A 21,735-nucleotide genomic window follows, 5' to 3' on the forward strand; every position below is an offset into this window, starting at 1 on the left:
TGCATATGAGTACAAACAGATTGGGATTAATTAGCTGATGTGTTTAGGTGTGCTAATACGTGCATCTCAAGCATGCACCATGTCCTGTCTAAAGAGCACTTCCAGGAAAGATACACAGGCACACAAGGTAAATTGCAGTGCAGGGTGTCCCCTTGCTGTTTATTTGTGCGGACGTGCGACGTTTCGGGGCGAGCCCCTTTCTATTCGTTTGGGGATTGCCGTACCCTGTACTCTGTGCACCAGGTTATCTTCTATAGAAGTGAGGAGTGTGCTCTGCTTCATCATTGTTCCTGTCTAAAGAGCAACAATTGTCGTTCAAAATGTCTAAACCTGTACTGTGCCCACTGCCATCCATTTTGCAACTTTTTTTGCAGTCCATACAAGTGACAAAAACAGCATCAATTTTGGCCAGTTTATGTTACTCCAATCATACTATTTGTTACTGCTTCATAAATAAATAAGATGGCAGACACTTCAGTTGTCATCAGGTGTCTGTCCCTTTTAGACTAACACAGACTGCTGCCTCATCTGGCTCAGATCTGTTTGACTATGACCTGCCTCATCCCATTGTTACTCCAAATACACTCACAGGCTTATCCCTACTGCACTACTGTATTTTATAGTCCCTAAGTGAGTATCTCAATTTCCTTACTGGCATGGATTCTGCATAAACATTCCAGACCAGTTGCTGCCTCTCAAAGCAAAGAGCACAAATAGTTTATCTAAAAGGTTAATTTACAATACTAGACTGATAAGCCTTTATCTAATATAGTTATGATAGTGAATGAGATAAGTGCTCAATATATTGATAAATCTTAATCTCTAATACATCCAAACATGAAACATCAATATTATAGCATGTGTAAAAAATGTGATTGAATTATAGAAGTGGTTTATTATGTACCATAAGTATCCCTGTAAGATAAGTATTCAACCCAGCAGGTTTTTCTTTACCAAAACATGCAAAAATATTGGAACAATTAAGCAGAAAAATATATTGTACCATATGATTCATCCAGTCACTATTGTCTGATAGTTTAACCCACTTGTCAGATGAAGAACTCATTTCTTGACACTGATCATTTTGAATCTGTTGAGAGAAAATGAGAAAATAAACACCCTTGACTTGCAAAAGGCTAACAAAAAACAAAGCAGAAGAATGAAAATATACTGTATGTATTTATATAATCATTGTTATGTTTTGGGTAGCCGAGGATGAGTAGAGTATAACAGTGCTTTATTAGCAGAGTCATGCAGGAATTACACAACATTAAGCTTTCACTTTGACTTTTAAGCTACCAGGAAGTATGCACAGTAACTCATGTAGACAGTGACACCTGCAGGCCATTTGTATAAACACCACATATTCCCCCTATAGTAGGAAAGCATTTGGGCAAATGTAATAAACAACAACAATGCATCATAAAGCAATAATATACATTATTCACATCACATAGTCCTGGGTCCATGCAGGTAGTTTTCTGATTCTCTCAGTACGCCTTATTGGTTCACTTTCTTCAGGCCTATTGCAGTTGACATCAGGAGGAGGAAAATGTCCTTCATCAAATGGAGCTTCTCTAAAGTCATATCTGACAGGAGCAAGACAACTTGGATTCCATATGCGTCCATCAGACAGTTCATATGTGTATGGTCCTCGCTGGCGTCTCACTTCAAGTGGTGTAGTAAATTTAGATTGTCCTTGTTTCAGTATTCCTGGTTTCTTAATTCTGACTAAAGATCCATGCTGAAAGTGTTCTTCTCTGGCACCACATTTTCTGTCAGTATAAGCCTTGCATTTGGCTTGTTGACGTTTCACAATGTCAGCAGTAGATGATTTTGTAGGCACAGTATTTTGTGGAAGTTTGATGTCTGCATGTAACTAAGTGCGCAACTGTCTGCCATGTAATAATTCAGCTGGAGATGATTGGGTTGTTGCATGGCGCGTTGCTCTGTAGTTATGTAGGAACTCTGTTGTAAATACTTTCCAATATTTCCCAGTAAGATTTGTTGTCTGTAGTGCTTCTTTCATACTTCTGTTGAATCGCTCAATTTCTCCATTTGCTTGTGGGTAATACACTGAAGAATTCCTATGCACAATATTCCTCTCTCTCAGAAAGAATTCAAACTCAGATGAGACAAACTGTGGTCCATTGTCTGATATTAACTCCTTTGGATTACCTTCTCTGCTGAAGACTGTAGACAGACATGTTATTACTGTAGCTGATGTTATATGAGAAACAAGTGTAATTTCGGGCCATTTACTGTAATAGTCTATCAAGGTTATAGCAAATCTACAGTCTATAGGAGCATCTGTAAAAGGACCGACAATATCACTAGCAAGTTTTTCCCATGCTGAATCAAGGAATGGTACTGGCTGAAGTGGTGCTGTATGTGTAATAGCTGTTTTGTCATGATTCTGACAGGTAACACAAGAATGAATGGCAGTTACCACATCAGCATCCATTGCTGGCCACCAGTATAGTTCTCGTAGTCTTTGTTTTGTACATACAATTTCTTGATGACTCTCATGCGCAAGTTGTATGAGCTTTTCTTGCAAGGTCTCTGGTACTAGTAAGCGGTGAACGGTGAGCTCCACGGACAACATAGCCATCTAATAAGGACAATTCATGTCTAATTCTGTAATAAGGATGAAGATCAGCTATGAGATGTGAATAATATACATTATTCACATCACAATCATTTTCCGTAAAATTTAAATTTATCTAATTTAATCTGGAATCTGAGCATATCAGCACAGTTTATGTGCATGTGGATAAAGTCCTACTCCCATGAGTGTAAAATGTCTTAGGACATGATATAGGAGCCATATTCACGCTACACACAGGTTATGAAATATGAATACTGAAAGTAGAACTAGTGAGATTCAATTTATGAATGAAAATACATAATTATATTATTATGTTATATTGAGTCAAAGCTACAAATACGACGTAGGGAAAATGGCTAATCCACATACATGTATGCATATCAAGCAATTAAGGCATGACAATTATGCTACTCCTGAGTACTAGAATAGCTGTAGCTCTCATATACATACAGCAACCAGTATTTGTATAATTGGTTTTTAATGCAGTTGGCATTTACACTTATTGCTCCTTGATACAACAACTGACTCCTAAATAAATGGAACACAGAGGGGTCCGAATAAAACACAGTAAAACATCCCATTGTAAAGCACATTTCTGTGCTCAGTTTTTGAACCCAACCCCTGTACCAGGTGCACTCCTAGATGGATAGCAATGATGGCAAATAACTTAGTATGAAAAAACTTTTCTCCAAAGCATGCTGATTAGTAAAAAATATAAATTTTATTCACATCAATGATTAAAAAGCATTAAGAGTATACCCTCTAACGCCTGACGCGTTTCATGCTTACCCAGCACTTAGTTATAGGCAGAATTCTGCCTATGACTAAGTGCTGGGTAAGCATGAAACGCGTCAGGCATTAGAGGGTATACTCTTAATGCTTTTTAATCATTGATGTGAATAAAATTTATATTTTTTACTAATCAGCATGCTTTGGAGAAAAGTTTTTTCGTATTTGCAGTTTTACCTCTGTTTGGTCACTAGAGGTCTCCAGTATGCGTTTCTATAGTATTTACTGATTCTGCTCCCAATTTGATCTTTATAGTCTAAATAACTTAGTATGCCTTCATAAAACTATTTTTAATTAGAAGGGGGTGATATATCACCTTTAGGAAAATATCTTATAACTCAGATGACTTGTATCATAAATTATATTCAATAACAACATATTTCTGTGAACGTTTGCTTCTCCAATAAATTCTGCCATGAAAGAGTAGCAAATAGTTGCTATAAATAATATATATTATTGTGCACCCAGCACAAATTCAAACAAAATAATTATTGTAACCATGTATACAGTATATAAGGGTATGTAAATTGACTTACAAAGAATTCAAAGAAGATATTGTTATCAAGATACTGATATTCAAATGAGACAGAACCAGCTTTCTTCAGATGAACAGCATAAATTAGCGAAACTGTGCAGTCATCGCTGTTGGACTCAATGTAGTTTCCCCGAGGAATCCAGGACGAGCTGAGGAAATTTGAAAACAGCTTTTTTTTTTTACAAAAATGAAATAACTGAGTTTCCTCCTTTACAACTGAAAGTGCAAGTGTGTAACCCTGTGGTAATTTAACTTTACATTTTTAAAAAGCCAACAATATTACATTATATTTAATTAGCAAAACAAATATAAACTAAGATTATGAACCTTGGCAGCTGATACAAATTATTTTTAACAAAATTATAATTTTACAATAAAATATATTATTTGAACAGAGAAGAACCTATAATTTGTAGTGGTGTGTGTAAGGCTTACGCCTCACAAGGCTTATCTGCAGACTCTGTTAATCCTGTCCATCTGTGACAATATGATAAGGTAAAGATGATGATGAACCAATTTTATAATAATAAAACTCCTTTAACAGCGTAAAGTAGGTCACTGTATTATTTCCATTACTTGATTGGGAGGCAGAAAGTTATTTTAGGAATAGTTCTATATCTTCTATACAACAGTGACTGTCAGACCAAACCAAAACTGATTAACCTGACAGCTGGCAATGCAGATCAGTGTAAGCTTTAAATTCATAAAAACTGCAGAATATAAGGTCTTGTTTTTTATCTCCTTAAATAACTAGACTTAGCGTACTTTTGCACAAGCTGACAGGCCCTCGATTAGCATTATTATAGTTGTAGTCTAAAGGTAGTCTAAACTTTTGTCCAGTTTTGACCATAATACTCAAACTGTCTGGACAGGTAGGATAACACAAAAGTCAGCCCAACAACCTAACAACATGGTCAAACAATGTTTAAAATGCAGAGCATGTACACCAATGACCTCCTATTAAATGATTGGTCTTGGGTGTCCTTCCTTGTTGCTCCAAACACACATGGCCCCGATTACCAACAGTTCCTTGAAACAATCCAACAATCCCTATAAGCCATATTCTTCCATCCTGCATTTGCACCCCTACAAATTGCAGTTATTTTTTTTATGTGGTGCCTGATCTCTGGGTTTGTGGGCCCCTTTAACATTGGAACCACAGTGCACTCATACCTGTCATTGCACTCTGCACCTTGTGCCAGAGTTTTAATGCAAGGTTCACGGAGACGCAAGTGCCCCGATTTTGTGTCCCTAAGTGCATAAATAAGGCCTATAGTCCTTTCAAGCAGTAACTCGTCCAAATTTGCAGTAACACTGAAAAACTGCATTATCATTTTAAATTGACCTGTTAAGTCATCTCCATACAGTATATGTAAAAATGCTCTTTTCTAATGCAGTGGTCCTTATTGTATTGCTTTAAATTAATTTATCTGCTTCCTCTACTGTATAATCACCAGTTTTCGGTGAACTTTTAAATGCTTTATATTATATTCATATTCACAAAACCCAACAAAACAACAGTATAACAGCTTAGTGACAAATTCCCTTCATGTCTAAATGCACTTTGTGCATTTTCATTTTTGTTGTTTTGTTACTAATGGCATTTTAATACCAATCAGTCAATAACACTGAAGTACTTGTAAAGGTTAAGAGCTGAAGCATGAAATAATTATTTTTTAGCACAGAAGAAGAAGAAGAAGAAGAAGAAGTTTCACACAATACCGCCATACATTTTCCATTTGGGTGTTTTTTTGGATCTTCAACATTTTGCTTTTGCCTTCAAAAATTGCTTTTATCGAAATAATAAACTTACTTGACACAGCTATCTGGTTTATTATCTGAAAATTCTGCAGTGTTCTCCATGTAAGTGGCCACGTTGGAAAATCCTTGTGGCATTTTGTCCCATTCATCAAACTTGATTCCTGTTCCTAAAGAATAGGTGCCAGGTTCACACTTACTGCAAAGCTGGCTACTTATTTCCAGGAACTCTCCCGCAGCACAAGAAAAGGCTGAAAAACAAAAATGCATTTTCAGTGATGCTACCCTTATTTGCAAATTAATTAAATATTGTAATCACACCTTCTTTCCATGCAGGGAAATTATAATCACGGATCTGCTGAGGATTAAAGTGATTTTTAAAAACTAGATGAAATCCAGAGAACACTGATAATGCTAAGGACACAAGGGTCAAAAAAATCGCAGCAGTTTTAGTGCAAACTGACTGTTCCATATTTATGTGACTAGAACACGACATTTGTAGCATTTAGCACTTATAACAAAGACCTGTGAATTAGGTCAATACATTCTATATAGAAACAATCAATACTCAAAGAATTATTTATGGTGATCTTGCTAAGCTTCTACTGTGTCTTTAATTCATCATTTGTTCACTCTCAGAAAAGAGTTACATATTAACAGACAGAAAGGCAACATTGCAAGAAATCATTTTATCTTTATAACTGCATGATGTTAAGCAGAAAATGTCTGGCAATCAGATACTTAGGTTTTGTATATTTATAGTTTGAACACATCTTAAAATGTATTCTTAAATGATTGTTAATGAAATATTTTTTTAAGCATTAAAGCTAATCTTTTTCCTGGGGTGATCTTTATAAACATGAGCACAGTGTGCAGATGATTCCTTTCAAAGGTGAGGGGCCCGTGGAGGTGTTGGGGGGGGAGGCCTGGGGGTGTGTGTGGACCCTTGATGAGGCAGCCCTGGTGGGCCTTGACCACAACAGTCCAATGCTATTTCATATCTTCATCAACTTGTACCTTTCACCATGGCTCTGTTTTTTGAAATAGCCTTGGTATGCTGCTAATAACAAAAGGTAATGTATATGGATGAAGTATTAACATTTCATGAGTCATAATTGAATTGAATACCATCTTGTAATAATAACAGTATACATAGAAATAGCTTAGTAGTACATGTCTTCTGGAAGTATATTCATATAAATCCTACAGAATCCTTTAGGCAACTCTTATTTTACTGAGTGAGCTGCAGTTTCCCTGACAACTATAAGGAAATGTCAAATCCACAGCACTCAAATGACTACAGAATCAGATGCTCAGAAACAAATATCGAGAGCATTGTACAAAAAAGAGTCATATCTTGAACCCTCCATATCATATATATTAGAAACATTTATATAGTGCAATATAAAATAATTAAAATTCTAAATAGTGGCATACTATTATGTTAGACATCCAGTCACTTCAGCCTTTATAAATTAAATTTTTGGCCAATATACTGTATTAGAAACATTTTTTATTTTGCACAGCTTATCTATTTACCCAGTATTTATTTTTACACTGAACTGTTCCTTTAAGGTGAAATGTAATAAAAAGGTGCAAGGTTTGCCCAGGTGTTGTAACCCATAGAAACCAAACAGGTGACCAGTAAATGCAATATGCTGATTACCTTGTAATTGCTGCTTTAAATGAGAAGGAAAGGCTAAATAACTTACCTGATACTCTGGGGCCAATGCTTCTGTTAGCCAAAATCTGCACTGGTTTCAGAGTGAGAACCACGGAGCAATCTCCTTCCTGCTTCACACAGGTACAGATACACAGTAAAGTGAAAAGCTGAACTTTAAGCAAAAAGTCATTTTTTTAACTCTACTGCATATGCGTTGGCCTGGAGCCATCAAAGAGCGAAGAGGTGGGAGAAGACTGTTGCTCTGTGGTGCTTACTCTGGAGTACCCCGAGCCACTAGAGTTTACTTCTAACAGGAGCACTGGCCAGGGGTATCAGGTAAGTGATTATAATTACTGGTGGAGGATAACGGGGGCGCTGCCAAGTGATTCAACCTTTCCTTCTCCTTTAAAGGAAAAGGAAACCATTTGCAGCAAGAATTTATTATGTTATATGTAACCCTTTTTTGTACCTAACCGCTAACCTTTATTGGCAAAACCTTTTTATTTTTCATTTGGTGACATCTCCTAAGTTATAGTAAGAAAGGTCTGTCGCGGGCACAATTTTTGCTTATATTAAGTAATTAACATGGCCGTTGCAATTTCTCTGCGCACGGGTGTAGGGCTTCATTGATTCTAGCCAAGAGCTGGTTACATCATACCGCAGGCAAGGCAGGACAGGAGGCATGAAAAAGCTGGCACACACAACCACACCAATCAGCGCTGAAAGAGAATAAATACAAGGCGCTTGCTGATTGGTGTATGTCTTACTACTTTAACCCCACATCACCACAGCAACCATGTGATTAGGTTGCTATTGGTATGCACAAAAGACAGGGTGGGCATTGCAGGGATCAATGTGCAAGTGTAGTGTCCATTTAGTTGTTTTAAAAAGTGCCTTCACAAGCTTACTTTATGCACATGCCCCACTCACGGATTCTAGGTAAAACACATGCTCGTGGTCTTGGTCTGAGGGGAGAAGAGCTGCATTCTGGGATATTTTTTTCATTAACGCGCTGTTTTTTTCTAAAGTGTGCCATTCAAACTGCTGAATGGATGGAAATAAAGGAGAATCAACAGTACTGCACATCACACATGCCTCTCCAATGGGCATAACTCTTTTATAAGACTTTCCTTGTCCTTCAAATCTAAAAATCTCATTAATAGGTAGATCTTCTAAAAATAAAAGCTTAGGCTAGTGACGAATGCAAAGATTCGGGGAGATTTAGTCACCCAGCGACAAAGCGTTTCTTCTTCGGGCGACTAATCTCACTGAAAGGCCTAAATCAGCGGCGGGATGGCACTCAGAGCACATTTTCCGAAGTCACCAAAGTTTCCTCATGAGGCAACGTTGGTTGACTTCCAAAAAATGAATCGCTCAGAGTGCCATCCCGCCGGCAATTTAGATTCTAGCCGGCGGGAAGGCTTTTCGGGAGATTAGTCGTCCGTTTTGTCTCTGGGTGACTAAATCTCCCCGAATCTTCGCATGTGTCACTAGCCTTATAGATAAAAAATATTTCATTTAATGTTATATATTAATGTTATATATGATTATAAATAATTCAGCTTACTGCATTCTTTTCCTTTTACAGGATCTGGCAATCCAGCACAGGCTTTACCAGGATTAGGTACAGCAACCCTCCACCTTGATCCAGTGCTGTCACATTCTGTGTACTCATAGTGGTAATCTTCCTGCAGGGAAAAAGATACAATATTCAGCTTTGTGTATGTTACACATTAAAAGGGCAGTTCACCTTTAAGTTAACGTATAGACTGGTTAATTGTATGCAATTTTTTAATTAAATTAATTTTTTATAGTAGAAGCTAAGTCAGTCTCACAACTGTGCTAAAGTTCAAGGACTATATTTAAGGCTTCTTTCTCCAATTGCAGAAACAACGGACAGGGAACTGGGAATGTGTAAAACAGACAGGATTCTCAACAAAAGATCCTCTTGCATTAAAGCAAAAGAATACACACCTTTCCAACATGCACTCAATGAATATGGATTGTTTTCAACATATTTTTCAAATCTTGTTTTAATTAGGAAATATCTTTTCTAGCACTAAAAAAATCAGTTTCACTTTATCACTTAAAGGTAAAAACTATGAGAGCTCATGAGAGCATCATTCACCATTATCTTATTGTAGACCTAATCAGCAAGGGCAACCAACTAAATAAATGCCTTACACAATTGTGAATAAAAGCATGCAAACTTTATTGCGTGCACCCTAAAAGTTAAAACCTATAAAACTAAGAGCCCAGCATGATAAAGAGGAGCCCCTCATACTATTTCTAAATTTAAATTAGTAATGTACAGAATATATATATATATATACTGGATGTGGTGGTGCACACCAATAACCTTGCTGATACCCAAGTGCTCGTAAGAAAATTGTATAAGGCATGCAGGAAATTACGGCACTCGTAGGATTTGTTTAGCAAAAATAAAAAGCTTCTTTATTCAGCGCAACGAGAGAGAGAGATCAATAGTGTAAACAAACTGCACAACACAGGACTTAGTGAAAAAAAATATTCAGTTTCCTTCAAGGTTTCGGCTCCTAGATTATTTGAACCCAAATCCAGCCTTCACTTAGCATCGCATCAGCAACAATGTGCCGCACCAAGAGTCAGCACACCAGTGTCCACGATGATATCTCGCATTGCAGTTGAGCACTTCCTAACAATGACATGTTCAGGACCAAACAATCAATGGGAAGGAGCTGTGTAGTCCTGGTGGTTAAGGGGGTCCCTCCTGCATATGTTGTTTCAATTTTATTTATTTTGTGCAGTGATTCTGACGGAGTTAATTCAGACGGGCTGGGACATGCCAGTATGTTTAACTCCAGTGGCATCATTGTGGGCTCTGTGGTGCTCACTCCATAAAAAGTATCATAAATTTTTAAAGCAACATTTAAAGCAGGGATCCCCAACCTTTTGAACCCGTGAGCAACATTTAGAAGCAAAAGGAGTTGGGGAGCAACACTAGCATGAAAAATGTTCTTGGGGTGCCAAATAAGTGCTGTGATTGGCCATTAAGTAGCCCTTATGTGGATTGTTAACCTACATTGAGGCTTTGTTTGACAGTGCACCTGGTTTTTATGCAACCAAAACTTGCCTCCAAGTCTGGAATTCAAAAATAAGCACCTGCTTTGAGGCCACTGGGAGCAACATCCAAGGGGTTGGAGAGCAACATGTTGCTCATGAGCTACTGGTTGGGGATCACTGATTTAAAGCAATTAAAAGTATTTCCTGCTAATAGCATTTCATTGTTTATGTTATACATAGAATATAATAAAGCTGAGCCATTATACGGGTCTGCTCCCAACCACGACTTGTTCCCTCTCATCAGTAAAACACGTCCTATAGTTCACAAGCCATTAATCCTTTTAGTTGAGTAGATTCAGTAGATACCCTAAACTAAAGTATTTTCATTTTAGCCAGTGGGAGTCTCTGTCCAAACTTCAAATCAAACACAACACTGCCTGACACATTTAGGGCTAGTCCACACGGGGAGATAGCGACGCGTTTGCGGTCGCGGCGACAAAGCGCCGCGACAGTCGCCGCGACCGGCGCAGGCGACAGTTTTGTATGGGCGCCTATGTAAAAACGCCTGTGCTAACCACACGAGGCGATGCGCTTTTCAACAGTCGCCTGAAAAAGCCTGGCGAGGCATTTTCAGGTGACTGTTGAAAAGCGCATCGCCTCGTGTGGTTAGCACAGGCGTTTTTACATAGGCGCCCATACAAAACTGTCGCCTGCGCCGGTCGCGGCGACTGTCGCGGCGCTTTGTCGCCGCGACCGCAAACGCGTCGCTATCTCCCCGTGTGGACTAGCCCTTAAGCCTGGAACTGGTTAATAAAAAGGTATGCAAATGAAATACTTAGAAGAATAAAGTCAAGTGATTGCCAAACTTTGTTTATATTCATTCCACATTACAGGAACAAAATGAGCTCACCGAGGGCAAGTAGACAGGAAATCTGTTTCTTTATCAGGAAACTGATAAAAATGACTAGTAAAGATACATGCACATTATAAGCCAAGGAATTACTAACAATTTATTGTAACAAATTATTGTGATAAAATTTCTTTTAATAAGCAGGATACAACCCCCAGAACAAAGGGGCAACATACTTTTTCTCTGTAATAATAAAACAGTACATTTTACTTGATCCAAACGAAAATATTAAGATTAATCGTTATTGAAACCAGCCTATTGGGTTTATTAAATGTTTACATGATTTTCAAGTAGACTTATGGGGGCAAATATTTTAAAGGGCGAAGTGACTAATGCGGGTGAAAATTTGCAAACGTGACGTTATTTTGGTACTTCGCCGATTTACTAATGGAGATTAGTAAGAAGGAGATTCTTCTCTCGGAGACTCTAGCAGTACTTCGCTCTCTAATGCAAATGGACTAACTACGCAAATTCACTAAGATGCAGATTTTACTGAACATTACCTCTTGCGCCAGACTTGCCTTCGCCACCTCAGACCAGGCGAAGTGCAATAGATTAGATAGGACTTCCTTAAAAATAGTTGAATATTTTTCCCAAAAAACACTAGCGTCTTTTCCTTTTTCAGATTTAGATTTTTTTGGGGGTAACCGGCTTCCCCCCTACATTTCCTAACATATGGCACATAAACTATACACTGGGTTCATGTGTAGGGCAATATAAAAACTTTATTTTCTTTTATTAAGGTTTCCCTGGGCTTGCGTAGTGTAATGTATTTGCTGCAACATATATGTCCATTTAACTTTAACTTCCCGCCGGATGCAAATTAGGCAACGCTAGTGCAACTTTGCTTCGTTAGGCGCAGTAACGATAGCACAACTTCGCCATCGTTCGGCACCCTGGACGCAACTTCTGATTTTAGTGAATTAGCGTTGTCCTGGCAAATCTACGCCTGGCGAAGTGTTGCGCTGTGAGCGAAGCCGTCGATGGCGAATTTCCGGAGGTTAGTAAATTTGCCCCATGGTATGAAGATGCAAATTATGGAAAGATCAATTCTCCAGAGCATTCTGATAAAAAGGTCCCATACCTGTAATACAAAGAATGTTGCCTTTTCTTACACCTAGAGAGTAGAATGGTATAAATTTTCCTGGATGGAATTCCTGGATCTTATATCTGTAACATTGTCAAATGCAAGTTTGACATATTTTGTAAAGATTATATTTTGTAAAGATTGTGTCTACCAACAACTTTTATTACCTACCCCCATACATTACTTTGGGAAACCAAAAAACACCAGTATAGCTTTTCACTAGAAATGAATGTATTAAGACTATTAAAGGATACTTGTCAAGCTCAGTCTTTTTTCCAAGGAAAAAGTTCTATTAAAAGTCATCTCTTCAAAAATATTCTCTGTCCTTGACAATGAAAATGTTAAGAACATATTTAGCAAAGGCCTGTATTTGTAACTGTAATCTTTTGTTTATAGAGAAAATGTAATTGCAATGATTTTGCACAAAGTTAATCTATGAGTGTGTGTCCTTGCTGTTTTTTAGATAGCGGGGAAAAAGAAGCTTAATAAATCTCAGTAGGGTTTTAAACTAAATCACCTTTGTGGAGGTCCATCTCTGTACAAAATAACTGATAAAACAGATTAATTTTTATAGCCAAGCCGATTAACTGCAAATATATAACATGGGATATTCAGAGGAAACTTGAGTTTCAAGAATAAACCACTTGAAGCCTGTTCTCTCTGCAGGGCAAAATGTAATTGATTATGAAGTTGGACATTTCTATTAAATTCACTATTTTTATTATTTTAGCAGTAGCTTTCAAATGCACACAGGCATGTATGCTAAATGTAGCAGGATTTAGAATTTTTTATACTAAAAATCTTTTTCTTTATGTTTAGAACAATAATAGCAGAGCTCAACTATATGCAGTCAGTTACAGAGTTTTGGTTTGGCATTTTTTCTATTTCCAGATAAAAGTATAACAAGGGTGTGGATGATTTAAGGCTTACAAAGTTAAACAAGGCATAAGCAAACACTGATAAAAAGCATATTAAGACACTGATGAAGAGCAACTAAACTCATTGCCCAGCTCCAAAAAAATCTAATCTGTATAAGGCAAAGGAGCAAATCAGAGATTGACATAAAAATATAAGGTACAGGTATAAGATCCATTATCTGGACACCCGTTATACAGAAAGATCTAAATTACTAAAAGGCCATCTCCCATCTCCCATAGACTCCATTATAATGAAATCATTCACATTTTTTAAAATGATTTACTTTTTCTCTGTAATAATAAAACAGTAGCTTGTACTTGATCACAACTAAGATATAATTAGTCCTTATTGGAGGAAAAACAATACTAATGGCTTTATTTAGGGGGTTATTTATCAAAGGTTGAGTTTGTGAGGTTTGTGAGGTTTTTTCTACCTATAATAAACTCACAACTTGAATGTTTGCTTGTTTTTAAAAAAAACATGAATGTAAAAATCTTGATTGAATGCAATCGGGGGAAAGAACTTGAATTGATTGAATTATCTGCAAAAAAAAAACATTGAATACCTCAAATTGATAGGTTTTTCGAGGGCAAATCACATGAATGCTAAAAACATTGTGATCTGTGCTGCATAATCTCAAAAGGTTTTTGTCCGATAATCCGAAAAAGTTGAGTTTTCGCAGCAAAAACTTGATAAAATCGTGTTGTCGGAGTGTCAATCTTTTGACACATATCGACTCTTGATTTTTTTCCAGAAAAATTATTGATAAATGAGTTAACTTTGTGGAAGGGAGTTAGGTTGACTGTGTTTTCAGGAACAAATTTGATAAATTTAAGTATGGAGATCCAAATTACAGAAAGATGCTTTATCCAGAAAATCCAAGGTCTTGAGCTTTCTGGATTACAGATCCCATACCTCTATATAGTAAACAAACAATAACATATATGTCAATTCACATGGATTCTTTGAGAAACACACTCGTTTTCCACCCCTGACCCAGTCATCTGCTCTCAGTAATTTGTACCCAAAGTTAACTCCACAATGCCAATGATTGCAAACACAATCATAATCAGCAAGAGCAGGAAGCTTCATGCAGGCCAATCAAATTATCATATTTAAGCACTGTATTTCAGCTTCTCCTACCGTGTCCAGAGCAAGATATCAGTGGTGGGCCCCTCATAACCTACCACCACACTCTAAAATCATAGTAGTACTACCTTATTAATAAAGAAAGGTTTGTGAAAATTGGAATAATGTACCCTCTTTTATAAAAGCATATTTAAAGTCAACAAGGAGTTCCATGACCACATAAAGGTACTAGGCCACAGGCTGGGTAATACAATTAATTTAATCTAAGGTAACGTATAATATCATTGTATCCTCACGCTATTACTTATCATACACAAGCTTCACTGAGTCTGTACTACTATTTTTTGTTTGTTGTTGATCAGTTGCTTTTGCCTTGCCAGACCCTAACTACTTATACTATTTTCTTATTAGTGGCTGGAACAAATCAGATTTCTTGAAATAAAATCCCTGTAGGGTGTTAGTAGGACAGGGTGCTTGGTCTTAATGTCACAAATCCTGCAATAGAGAATTTATATATTTGGTGATTGCAGTGATCCTATTACTGTAGCCTTCAAAAGTTAAAACAAAAGTTAAACACAAAGTTAAAACAAAGATACTGTAAATGCTAAGGTAAATAGGTATGCAAAAGCCTGCAGAAAATATCTTTATGCTCAATATACTGTAGATCACGTTTTGACTTGGCAGCTTGACGTTAATGCCGATGGATTTGTCAGATGTTTAAACTGACACACAGAAGCTTTTGGGTGCTTTATCGGTGATAAAGTGCTGACTTATCAACTGAGCTGTCTCAGACACTCTTCTTTTAGAACTACTGAAATCACACATGCTGAACTATGACACTTCAAACTGTACAGGAGCTAACATTTCGCTTTCTATTTTGAATTTACTTGTACTGTTTGGAGCACATTAACTAATCAAAATTATATAAAGTACTAAAAATATATCATATAATTTAAAGCAGCAATGACAATGGTTGGATTTAAAAGGATCAGATGGTTCTGCAAAATGTTTAATACAAATTGATTGATGCAAATTTTAAACTTCTCAAAGACAAAATGCATGTTAACAATTCACTCACCCCTGGAGGTTAAATTGTTTCTATGGTCTGCAAAATTTAGTAGAGCTCTATGACACCTAATAGATGATAAGGAGGCAATTTTGAACCTGCCACCCATTTTTAGACCAGCTTGTTGTCAACACAACACAGGTCAGTGAACATAATGCAATGTTCTAATAACAGTCCAACATGGAGGATGTGGATGTCTTTGCTATAAAAAAAAAAAAAAGATTGTGCAGAGAGCTGGCATGTTGTACTGTGTACTGACAGTTCCAAAACTAATTTTAAAGAGTTGAAAAAAGGACTGAGAGATATGTTTGTGGAGTAACAGTGGCCAGAGAGGTGTGGGACAGATAAGTTAAAAAAATCTATCTAAAAACACAACAGAACAACTTAGTAGACAGGGGGTGGAATATAAGTGAGTGGTTCTGTCTTTTAGTGTCTCTAATGCAGTGATTTTCTGACTCCTTGTTCATTTTTTTTATCAGTGACCCTGCTATGGCCAACAGAAGTATCTATGGCATCAGAAATTCATCCATATCTTACCCTAACTGCCCTTCAGGCTGACCCCTCCCCATCAACATTCAGCATATACTTTTTATTTTTAAGAGCCATACAGGGGAATGTAATTAAAGTCGCAAAGAGCAAAACAATTCTCACCAATAAGACTAAAAATCCACATCTCGCAATGTAATATTGTTCCTTAAACTGTTATTGCATTGCGAATTTTAATTGCGCATTGCGAATTTTAATTGCGCACTCATAAGAAGTGCTTGAAGGTGTCGTAATCTTTTGGAGCAAACATAACGACTTTTTCAGTAAGAAGTTTTATTACATTGACTGCGCATTGGCGCAAACTATAAAATTCGCAAACGGTCTTTCACTGTCGGAAGTGGTCGCTAAACAGTTTCCGGGCTCGCAAAAGCTATATTAAATTCGCACAAAGCAAAATTTGTTCGCGCAGAGGCATAACTTTTCGCATTGCGAATAGTTTTTCCGTTAGCGATTTTTATTACATTCCCCCGATAGTATGAAAAATACTGACACTGTACTGTACATCTGTAATAATAACTACACACTTCTAGTCCTCTAAAATAAATCAAAATATTTTATATAAAATTGTGAGCCTGTTAAGATTTTTGAGGCATAAAGTTGCACACCCTTATATTTATAAACCAAGAATGAAATTTTACTGACTGTTCTGGTGATAAGGGCCTTGCCAATTATTTCTTACAAACTATTAACTGAAATGTAACATTTTGTTACATCCCTGCACTGCAGACAATGATAGAAGGTAAAACAAATGGAATTATTCTACTACAGTAATCTGTATTACATTCTGCTTGTAGATCTTTTGTTGTTATATATGGCACTGCAATGAATATGAGTTATTATGAGACCTCACCTAGGCAACTGTATTAATTGCCTACTCAACGCAGCAGCTCAGGTTGTAAGATACTTCTACTGAAAGAAAACTGCAGCTAGCTCTCTGCCTACACATATCCCTGAAGCAGGTTCATCCAGAGGAGAGTCACGTGGGTGGATTCTTAGACACCTTCATACATAATATTAAAATTATACTGCTTAAAGAACAAGGCATGCCCTGATAATTTCGTTTTTTTTTAACTGGGCTGGGGGGCACCATCCAGGAACAAAAAGACTTGCCTATATCCCTTTGTTCTTTAGATTATAAAAAATATTATATTAATAATATATTATGTCAGAAGTCTACTAATGCACTGACACTCAGATTTATACCTGCTTTAGTTCCATGGGACTTCACCTATTCCTGTGAAAAACGTACTCCTTTTATTTGTAGATTTTTGGGCTGAGGGAGGTCAGTGCCAGGAGACATAAACAGATACTGAATCTGGTACATTAGTGTTGTGGGAATGAGCATGGCTAGTGTTCATTAATGAAAAATGTCACAAATACTTTAAAAAGTATAGCACTCTATTATTACTTGTTTATGGGGCACAATACTTTCCAAATGCGATAAAAAGTATATAATTGGTACACCCATTTTTTTTTTACAGACAGTTTCTAAAAACACTATCCCCGCTCTAAAAATATGGAATTTACACTCACTTGGGCACACTTACAATTGTGCTAATTTTAGCACAACTTTTGGATTTTCTGTGTTACTGTAATTATGCTACAAAGCCTAAGGATATATGTATAAACAAGTCTCTCCGTACAGTCCATATGGCTTACTAAATGCCTTTATATCAATGTTGAGTATTCAGACCATGGCCTTTGCAATCTCTACCTGGAGACACACGGAAACCTGCATTTGCTTCGTGAAGCAGTTTGTGGTTATACCCTTGTTGGAAGGTCTACCGATGAGAAGCACATATGGGTCTAAACAGTTGCTGTACATAACATGATTAGCATGTTTATAGAATCTACTAAAACACATTTAGCTGTAAGCAAAACCCCCTAAGGGGGTCATGGAGGAAGGACAGGTTAAACTGGTATGTTATTCACTTTGAAAGGAATTGCTAATTACTTTAGAATTGTTTATATGCAATCTGGACTAAGGAAAAGCACTGGAAAAAGCAAACATATCACACAACAGAGGGTATGCTTATGCAAACATAAGATTAGTTTAGAGATAAAATCCCTCATAGTACCAACTCTACCTTAAAGGAATATTGTATAGCTTTTAACTTGGATATACACAGTTGCCATCTGTCTAGTCTAAAACCAGAAAGTCTGGATCTGGCAAGTTCTGTCTGGTTCTGGAAACACTGTCTGGCTTTAAAAAGTCTGAAACCCAAACAAAAAAAACAAGATGCCCCCAAAAATGCATGATTCATTAACATTTCTTTTTGGTACTACTGGATTGTGTGGGCTCTATGATCATCTCAAGTTCTGGTGACACAATAGATATTTGTGGAAATTTAAAAAGAAATGGTCTGCTGCTGGTTTTATGGTATCTGTCCAGTTTTGGCACTTTCTTGTAATTAAAGTTTAAAGAGGATAAAATATAAAATGACTGGGGGGGTGCCAAGTTGTTAGGTGTGTTTAATGATTTTAGTCTATGATTGTGTTTTCTTGCATTTCATATATACATTTCAAAGAAACCTTAAAACTAATTAACTTTGATTCAAGCTAACAAAAAGTTTTAAACATGAGTTTAGGAGGGAAACATAGTTCATAAGTAGAGTCTATTTTTGTTATGCTATTTAAACACAGAGAAATATAAGAGACTGGTTTATAGAAGTACATAACATAACAATATTTGTATGTGCATATAATGAAGAGTGTGATATCTGATTATACTTTCTTTATGCACCGTGGCTATAAACAAATGGTGCCAGCAGGGTCAGACTGGCCTACCAGATAAATGGATATACAGGTGAACCGCAGCATCAGTAGGTCCTAGTCAAAGACTATTCCCATCAGGCCTTTCTTCTTTACACCATATGTCTATAAGACATCTATTACATTTAGCCCCATGTACATCTAATTGTTGTGTTAGCATAATAAAAGAAAATGTCATTCCAAGCAACTTTGCTCTATACATTGATACATAATTTTCAGTAGTTCTACGCTTATTTGTAAATGTAACTGCTACTAAAAGTAGTATTTGTTTATTGCCATTTTGTGTATCCCTTGTTTGTCCCTTTTCAGTAGTATTTATTTATTCCTTTCGGTTCTGACTCTTGAAACAATGTAGCAGAAGTCAGGTCTCCTCCTCCGGCTCTGTCAAACAGCTGGCTTCTGTTACATTGTTTTAGGATTTAGACCCAAAAGGGCAGAGAATATATACAGCCAGACAGACCCTGCTTTCAGTTGCAATCACATGTTTAAATAACTGTAAAATCATTAACATGATTTAATAAATGTATTTTAGAAATTTGCTTAGAATTACATTTTATTTCCCTTTGCAAATAGCTTTAAACCTTAAACTATCCAGCATTTAGAACATTAAATGGCAGATTTTAGTTGAGACTTTATATGTTTCCGGTCCTAGCGCCCGCCCACACTACCTCAAGCAGGCGCAAGAGCGTTGGCGTGCAAGCTCCGGAGCACTGGGGAGCAGCGCATTCCCAAGTGCTTCCCATAGAGCGGCTGGGCGGCATGCCACCCCGAAAAATGTGCCGCCCTAGGCCCGGGCCTTTGTGGCCTCGCCACAAATCCGGGCCTGCACCTTTTACAAGTCTTAAAGGAGAAGGAAAGGTTAAAACTAAGTAAGCCTTATCAGAAAGGTCCACCTAAATATACCAGTAAACCCTCAAAGTAGTGCTGCTCTGAGTCCTCTATCAAAAGAAACACTGAATTCCTTTTCTTCTATCGTGTACACATGGGCTTCTGTATCAGACTTCCTGCCTTCAGCTTAAACCTCCTTGCCCCGGGCATGAGCATGCTCAGTTTGCTCCTCTCCCTCCCCCTCCCTTCAATGCTGTATTCTGAGCCCAGAGCTATAAGTGAGCAGGGAGAGACTCAGGCAGGCAAGTGATATCACACCAAGCTAATACTGCAGCTGCTATCCTAAACAAACAGAGAGCTTCTAGAGCTTTTTTTTTTTTTTACTCAGGTATGGTAAAACATTCTACAGAATAAATATAGCATTCTAGCTTTCACTATTGCAGTTAATCTATTGGCAATAACATGCCTCCATAGCTTTCCTTCTACTTTAAAAGGAACCAGTGCCAAGCCTGCATCATAAATAATACAAATAGCTAAAAATTTACAATTGTGCAGTTGCACAATAAATACAAAATATTTATTGTGCAACTGCATCTCCTAGGCCCCTATCACATATTTAAGAGAAATACAGCAAGCAGCACCTTGGCCTTGCCAGTACTCATAATACCCGTCTCAGGCTGAATTACAACTGCTAGCATTTGCTTGCCAGTTGTGGTTGAACAACAGCTAAAAGGAAACAGGTTGGACATCCATGGCATAGATCCTGAAATAAAAGCAGGAAGCCTCCCTTTGTCCTGCCACAGCAGTAGGATATGGCCGTGTGATGTACAGAGACACAAACAGCAAGAATGGTTCTTATTGTTTCTCAGGCTGTCCCTTCTGTACAATACAGCTGATCTGGTTTGACAGATAGGAGGAAGATTATAGGGGATTGGGAGGGGGGTTGATGGGTGGCATGTATCTGATGGTGCTTTGTAACAGATCTGGTCTGATCATTTGTCGATCTTCAAACAAATATCTGATCAGCCACGGCTGCTAGAAACAATTTTCTACATTGTGTCTCTGGCACAATGGCAACATCAAAATAGCCAGACCAATGAATAATCGGAACATGTAAAAACCTTACAAACCAAGTGTAGTAGAATGGAGGTAGGGGCTAACATATCAATCTGTCATTGTGCTAGGTATTGGCTTACAGAACCCAGCCCTGTCTCAGCAGTGTAAACATAGGCAGGTATCTAAGGCACTAAATCCCACATCACCTATGAGACATCTGCCAAACACAAGACACTCTCTGCATTACAGATCACACAAGGACAGTGAGCTAGAGAATGATCATGGCTAATAAGCTTAGGCAAATCCAAGCCTCACCTCTTTGCAAGTAGAGAGATTGTCCAGAGCTGCCCCCAGCAGCAACTGCAGGCTGATCACTAGGCATCCACTCCAGCAGAAAACCCCCATCGTGTGAGCTGGGCTGTATGGAGACTGCTACGCTGGGCTGTTACAGTTGGAGGCTGTCAACACTGAATCGGGATGCTCCTACTGCTGCTTCACCTGCTGCTCACACAAATGGAACAAGCGACAAGCCGGCTAGTGATGTCATGAGAAGGTGGAGTCACAAGCAACAGGGGGGGGAGAGGGTGGACTGGGGCAGCCCAGTCATTATGGGAGAGAAGGCCAGTGGTAAGCTTTGGCAATTCTCCAGCAAAAAAACAGGAGATATGTCCACAGAATAGGCAGTAGATATTCTATAAAAATATAAAGCTAAGGCAAATTTCAGTGACATTGGATAAGGGACAAGGAGTCAGGCATGCTGTGGGAGTAGGCATAGATGGGGGAAGGCAGGCAGCAGCTTATTAGCCACCCCCTGCCACTAGCCATGAAGGAAGGAAAGCAGTGATTGTGCTAGTAGCCAGGGAGAAATAGGTTGTGGATTATTGCATGCTGCCTGTTTGAATCAGATGTAATTATTTGTTTTGTTGTTGCTACATGTTCTGCAGATCAATTGCTTTAATCACCAAACTGCAGCCCAGGAACAGCATGCAGAAATGACGGTGTGGCACTTGTGCCAAAGTCACTTGCGTTTTGTGATAAATTAAACTTTCCAATGGAGGGACATCAAGT

The 21,735-nt window shown here is 37.7% G+C and overlaps 1 protein-coding gene across 1 annotated transcript in view; it reads right to left on the reverse strand.

The window, feature by feature from the left end:
• elapor2.L (endosome-lysosome associated apoptosis and autophagy regulator family member 2 L homeolog) overlaps positions 1-21,110 on the reverse strand; it is a gene marked incomplete at its 3' end in the record, with an annotated part of 37,911 nt that extends 16,801 nt beyond the window's left edge. Inside the window, 5 exon segments of the mRNA NM_001093278.1 lie at positions 1,004-1,090; positions 3,934-4,081; positions 5,746-5,941; positions 8,921-9,041; positions 20,983-21,110. Of these exon segments, the coding sequence (NP_001086747.1) occupies positions 1,004-1,090; positions 3,934-4,081; positions 5,746-5,941; positions 8,921-9,041; positions 20,983-21,072 (642 nt within the window). The 5' untranslated portion in view covers positions 21,073-21,110.
• Positions 21,111-21,735: the final 625 nt, after the last annotated feature.

The sequence above is a fragment of the Xenopus laevis genome, chromosome 3L (assembly GCF_017654675.1).
Source record: "Xenopus laevis strain J_2021 chromosome 3L, Xenopus_laevis_v10.1, whole genome shotgun sequence".
NCBI lineage: Eukaryota > Metazoa > Chordata > Amphibia > Anura > Pipidae > Xenopus > Xenopus laevis.